Source organism: Ipomoea nil, unplaced genomic scaffold (assembly GCF_001879475.1).
Source record: "Ipomoea nil cultivar Tokyo-kokei standard unplaced genomic scaffold, Asagao_1.1 scaffold3069, whole genome shotgun sequence".
Taxonomy (NCBI): Eukaryota; Viridiplantae; Streptophyta; class Magnoliopsida; order Solanales; family Convolvulaceae; genus Ipomoea; species Ipomoea nil.
The window spans coordinates 4,879,189-4,885,460 of NW_017619497.1; the positions used below are offsets into that span (position 1 = coordinate 4,879,189).

Genomic DNA, 6,272 nt, shown 5'->3' on the forward strand with positions numbered 1-6,272 from the left:
AACACAAGTAGTTGGAGAATCACCAGAATCGTAACGACCTACTATCACCGGTCACTAAACAATTTTTAAATTTCGATTCACTAAAATGATATATTAATTTACTTAATTGTAATTTTTAAAAGTTTGAGAGTATAATTGACTTATAATATAAAGTTTGGGGTTGTATTATTTGATTTTTTTAAACTTAATTCTTCAGGAAATTATAGATGCCTTCACTCTTCAACATTTAAAGCAAAAGTTTGGGGCCATAATAGATTTTAAAAAATATATTATCTGAAGGCGGCAAAGTGTACTGAAACAAACTGCTTCAAAGATTCAACCATGGAAGAAAAACCAGAGCTATGCTAAAGCAAACCTCAACTCGGCGGCTATGCAAATGGGTTTTAGAGCCTTCAGCACATGGTCTCTGGCCATAAAGAGTTCCAAGACGCCCCAGAGAGCCTTGAGGCTGTACACACAGATGCAACGCATGGGCGTTGCGTTTGACAGCTTCGCCATTCTTTTCACTCTGAAATCTTGTACGCCGCTTCAGAACTTGCCCATTATACGCCACCTCCATGCCCATATCGTCAAGGAGGGATTTTCCCCCCATGTTTACGTCGCCACAGCATTGTTGAATGCCTATGTTGTGCCTTGCTTCCGTGATGCATATAACCTGTTTGATGAAATTCCTGTGAAGAATGCTGTCACGTGGAACACTATGATCACAGCCTATTCTCGGCGTGGGCATGTCGAGAAGGCGCATGAAGTGTTTAATGAAATGCCAGTAAGAGACCTTGCCTCATGGTCGGCAATAATGGCAGGGTATATGAACAATGGGCTGTGGAAGGAGGGTGTAACCTTCTTCCGGGAGATGGTGATCTCTGTTGAAGAGTTAAAGCCTGATGAAGTCATGTTGGGTTTGGTTCTTACAGGCTGTTCTCATATGGGTTCAATAGGGCTGCTTTTGGGGAAATCGGTGCATGGGTTTGCTATAAAAAATGAGTGGGAATTGAATGCCAAGCTCGGAACATGTTTGGTTGACATGTATTTGAAATGTGGGTTCTTAAAGAATGCTTGTGTGGTTTTCGATATGATGAGAGATCGAAATGTGGTGGCTTGGACTGCTTTAATATGTGGCGCTGTGCAACATGGTTATGGGAACGAAGCATTGGCGATATTTGAGAAGATGAAAGAAGCAGGCGTGAGGCCTAATGAATTAACATTCACAGGTGTTCTTGGCGCTTGTGCTCAATCAGGTCTAGTGGAGCAGGGCCGTGGATATTTTAGAATGATTGAAGAGTACGGTTTGAGGCCTAGAATCCAACACTATGGATGTATGGTCGATTTGTTTGGTAAGGCAGGGCTGTTAGGGGAAGCTTACGAGGTGATTAACTCAATGGCGTTCGAACCTAATGTGGTAATCTGGGGTTCATTCCTGTCGTCCTGTAAGTTGCACAAACAGTTCCAGATGGCAGAGAGAGTGATTGACAGGGTTATGAAGATGGTGAGGCCAGAGAACGACGGAGGGGTGTACTCTCTTATTGCTGATTTATACGTTTTGAGCGACAAATGGGGAGAGTCGGAACGAGTGAGGGAGTTGATGCTCAACCACAATGTGAGAAAAACGAGAGGATCTAGTTTCATCTAAAGTGGAACGACACGAGGCCATCGCCCTTCACCGTGTTCAGTGCAGTGAAGACATGAAGAAATCTAAGTGGTGCCAATGGACTTCAATGGTGAATGTAGTATAGTCTGTTTGTCACTTCCAGAACCAGAAATCTTGATGATGCTGATGAAGTGGCAAGTGACCAAAGTGGTATGTGATAACAGTTTTTTCACCTGTTTTTCTGGGTAACCTTGGATCCAATACAATAGGTGTCTTCAACTTTGTGACATTTTTTGTGGGATCATAAATATGTTATGGAATTTTCCTGCAAAAATATGCTGTTTCTAAGGTCTTCATAAACAAGTTTTTGTATGAATATTTTTAATACATATTTCTTTCACCATAGATTAACGAATTGTTCTTATAACTTGATTCAAGAAATTGTAAGAGAATCGACATTGTGATGATGATGAGGATACGATATATCTGAATGAATAATAATGAGTCTGTACAGGAGTATATATAGTAGTGAATAGTAAACCTATTACAAGACGAATACTAATAATAATAGGTAACGAACACTAATTACTAATAATAATAGGTAACGAACACTAATGATGATAGAGTCCTAATACTTCCCCTCAAGCACAAGGTGGACTAGCAACAACATTGAGCTTGCCACATAGAATAGAGAAACGCGGACCAGGGAGAGCTTTAGTGAACACATCAGCGAGCTGATCCTTTGTGGAAATGAAGCTAACCTGCAACTCCTTCTTCGCCACTTTGTCACGAACAAAGTGGTAATCAATTTCCACATGCTTCGTACGAGCATGGAACACCGGGTTGGAACAGAGATAAGTCGCACCCAAATTATCACACCAGAGATTGGGAGGAGCAGCCAATGACACTCCAAGCTCGTGCAACAGAGAAACCAACCAGGTGACCTCCGCAGACACATCAGCCAGAGCCTTGTATTCAGCCTCTGTAGACGAACGAGCAACCGTGCGTTGCTTCCGACAAGACCAGGAAATCAGATTGCCACCAAGAAAAACCGCAAAACCACTAGTAGACTTCCTGTCAGCTGGATCACCAGCCCAGTCCGAATCCGAAAAGGCATGAACCGCAACAGAGGAGGAAGGACGAATAAAAAGACCAAAGTGCAGAGTTCCTTTTACATACCGCAGAACACGCTTGAGCATAGCCCAATGCTCAGTGGTTGGAGAGTGCATATGCTGACAGACCCGATTCACGGCAAAAGAGAGATCCGGACGAGTAACAGTAAGATACTGTAGAGCCCCAGCAAGACTGCGATACTGCGTGGGATCCGCATAGGGAACCACAGAATCAGAAGAAGGTCGGGACACAGGAACCGGAGTAGCCAACGGTTTACAGTCCACCATACCTGCACGGCTCAAAATATCTCGCATGTATCGCTGCTGAGAAAGAAACAAACCACCATCCTTGGAGACCGTCTCAATACCAAGAAAAAAAGACGGAGCACCCATGTCACGAATCTTAAACTCCGAGGCTAAGTCAGTAAGAAGCCGAGTAACACACGAAGCATCAGACCCCATAACAAGGATATCATCAACATAGACAAGCAAATATAAACAAATAGAGGCACGAGTATAGATGAATAAAGAAACATCAGTCTTGGAGGGTGAAAAACCAACCGACACCAAGAAAGCATGCAACCTATTGAACCACGCTCGAGGAGCCTGCTTAAGACCATAGAGTGACCTCTGTAACAAACACACATCATCCGGCCGTGACTGGTCTTCATAACCGGGCGGCTGTCTCATGTAAACTGTCTCTGCAAGATTACCATTGAGGAAGGCGTTGTGAACATCCAACTGCCGAATGACCCAACCGCGAGAAACGGCTAAAGAGAGAAGAAGCCGCACGGTGGTGGGTTTGACAACAGGACTGAAAGTCTCAAAAAAGTCTTGCCCAGCGACTTGATTAAAACCCTTTGCGACCAATCGAGCCTTGTGCCGCTCAATCGTGCCATCGGCCTTGCGCTTCGTTCTGAACACCCATTTGCACCCCACAACGTTCATGCCAGGTGTACGACTAACCAGACGCCAAGTGTGATTCTGGAGCAAGGCATTAAACTCAAGATCCATGGCCTCACGCCACTCCGGATACCGAACTGCCTGAGAATAACAAGTCGGTTCAGGAACAGTCATAAGAGCCACATGCTGCGTCGGTCCTTGAGAACGGGTTGCCATGACATGAGACCGAGGCTGAACAGGCTTCGCCGTACGGCGGCCTCGCTTGGGCGCAGTAGGAACACCCGAGAGCGCCCCTTCGGAGCCGTAGCAGTCACGGTGCGAGAATCTGAACCAGCTGCGGCAGCCCTGGAATCAGCGTCCAACTCTGGATGAGGATCAGGTCCAGTGGGACAAACATCGAAGCCAACACCAACCCGAACGGCACCAACACCCCACGGCTCAACCGGGCGAGAGCTAGAGACCTGAGAAGGCATAGAAGAAGCAAACGGATATACGGTCTCATCAAATCGTACATGACGACAAATGAATACCTTGTTAGTAGCAGGATCTAAACAACGATAGCCACGAAACGAAGACGGATAACCAAGAAACACACACGGGGATGACCGATACTGTAACTTGTTACGATTGTACGGGCGCAACAGAGGATAACAGAGACAGCCAAACACACGTAAGAAGGAATAAGAAGGATTAGAATGATGCAAACGATAATGAGGACTGACATTGTCTAGAACTCGAGTAGGCATTTTATTGATGAGAAGGACCGCAGTCTCAAAGGCATAATCCCAATATCGCTGTGGAACCGAAGCCTGAGCCAAGAGAGCCAGACCCGTTTCCACAACGTGACGATGCCGACGCTCAACTCTACCATTCTGCTCATGGGTATAGGCACAAGATTGCCTATGATTGATACCCAAAGAGACAAAAGTACGGTGCAACCGTTTATACTCTCCCCCTAAATTAGATTGTATAGAGACAATCTTACAACCATATGAACGCTCAACTAGTGACCGAAACTGCTCGAAGATAGCATACACATCAGTTTTTAATCGCATAGGATAAAACCATACATAGCGTGTGTAGTCATCAACAAACAAAACAAAATAACGAAAACCACTGACAGAAAGAAAAGGCGCTGGGCCCCAAATATCAATATAAATAAGCTCTAAAACATGCGACGTAGTAGTATTGACACGAGGCAAGGGAAACCGAGATGATTTCCCAAGCATACAAGCACGACATGACACCGAACTATTACTAAAACTAGAATCAATGGAACACGAATTCAAAATCTGTCGCAAGACACGAGGATAAGGGTGACCCAACCGACCATGCCAAACGTCAGAGGAGACACGCGAAGCCACTAACGCAGCGGGACTCGAACGAGAAACAGGCCAAGAATAGAGACCCCCCGAAGCCTGCCCTCTATACAGAACTTCCCTGGTTGAACGATCTTTCACAAAGAAACAATCAGGGTGAAATTCAAAGAATACATTATTATCACGGGCAAACCGTTGCACGGATAATAAAGACGCAGAAAGCCCAGGAACAAAAAGAACATCAGACAACCGAAACAGTGTTTTAGAAGAGGCTACCGAAGACGAACCAGTACCAACAATAGGTAAACACTTACCATCACCAACACGAAGATGATCCGGACCGTTATAAGAGACCGTCGAGGACATCAAAGACGGATCTGGGGTGGCATGGTTCGACGCACCAGTGTCGGGAAACCATTGCTGAGTGCTAACCGAAGCCGCATCATCCACAGGATACGCAACATGCGCTCTCGGCCCCGGAGCTCCATCGTACCGGCGAAAGCACGAAGCGGCCGAATGGCCCTCGCCGGAGCAGATCTGGCACTGGACAGCCCCGGCACCGCCACGACCACGGCCACGCCCTTTGCCGCGACCACGGCCGCGGTTGCCGCCTCCACGCTGCTGCTTGCCCGAACGGCCTCCACCTCGCTGAGCCGCCATGGCGACCGGAGCAGCAGCAACATCACCAGCATCATCGGCACATATAAAAGCCTGCGAAACAAGAAAATCGGATAGCTCGGGCAGAGACACCGGAGCACCCCTTGTGAGCGACGCCACCAAAGGACGATATTCGGACCGCAAGCCTCGGAATATATACATATTCTGATCCTCTAGCGTCACCGGACGGCCGGCAAGCGCTAAATCCTCGATAAGCACCTGCGCACGGCCAAGATAGTCCGGGATCGAAGCATCCCCGTGCCGTAATCCTTGCAACTCGCCCACCAACCGGAGGGCACGAGCCCGTGTAGTCGAACCAAGAACCTGTTCGATTGCCAACCACAAATGCCGAGAAGTGGACTTACCGATTGCGAGGTGCATCATCTCGTCGGACAAGGATGAGATTAATAAGGAGAGCACGACCTTATCTTGATGGAGCCATGCACTCCGAGCAGCGGAAGACGAAGTCGATGAAGGCACGGCAGGAACAGCTCCCTCGGCAGGCGGCACGGCAAGCGCGGTGATCGGTGGACATACCGAAGTACCATCGACAAAACCCAACAACCCTTGGCCATCCAAGAACGGAAGAAGCTGAGTACGCCAAAACAAAAAATTGCGGGATGTCAACTTGATGGAGACGAAGTGATGCGCCGAAGAGAAAAACACCCCCGACTGCAGCGGTGCAACAAGCGC

General features: G+C 47.1%; 2 protein-coding genes across 2 annotated transcripts; one reads left to right on the forward strand and one right to left on the reverse strand.

Moving 5' to 3' along the window:
* The first annotated feature begins 249 nt into the window (after positions 1-249).
* On the forward strand, positions 250-1,999 carry LOC109164682 (pentatricopeptide repeat-containing protein At5g66520-like). Its single transcript, XM_019313212.1, has one exon. It carries the CDS (start codon positions 371-373, stop codon positions 1,628-1,630), a length of 1,260 nt encoding a protein of 419 aa, XP_019168757.1. The 5' UTR covers positions 250-370; the 3' UTR covers positions 1,631-1,999.
* On the reverse strand, positions 1,693-3,648 carry LOC109164781 (uncharacterized mitochondrial protein AtMg00810-like). The gene is made up of 2 exons (XM_019313330.1): positions 2,468-3,648; positions 1,693-1,771 (listed from the first exon to the last, which is right to left on the reverse strand). The coding sequence occupies exons 1-2, from the start codon at positions 3,646-3,648 to the stop codon at positions 1,693-1,695; spliced, it is 1,260 nt and encodes a 419-aa protein (XP_019168875.1).
* Between the last annotated feature and the right edge of the window lie 2,624 nt (positions 3,649-6,272).

Excerpts from the sequence above, each read along its gene's own strand:
- LOC109164682 (XM_019313212.1), top strand. The coding sequence starts at position 371 with ATGCAAATGGGTTTTAGAGCCTTCAGCACATGGTCTCTGGCCATAAAG.
- LOC109164781 (XM_019313330.1), bottom strand. The coding sequence starts at position 3,648 with ATGAACGTTGTGGGGTGCAAATGGGTGTTCAGAACGAAGCGCAAGGCC. Across the intron at positions 1,772-2,467 it reads GCTGCTCCTCCCAATCTCTG|CATCATCAAGATTTCTGGTT; the intron begins GTGTGATAATTT and ends CCACTTCATCAG.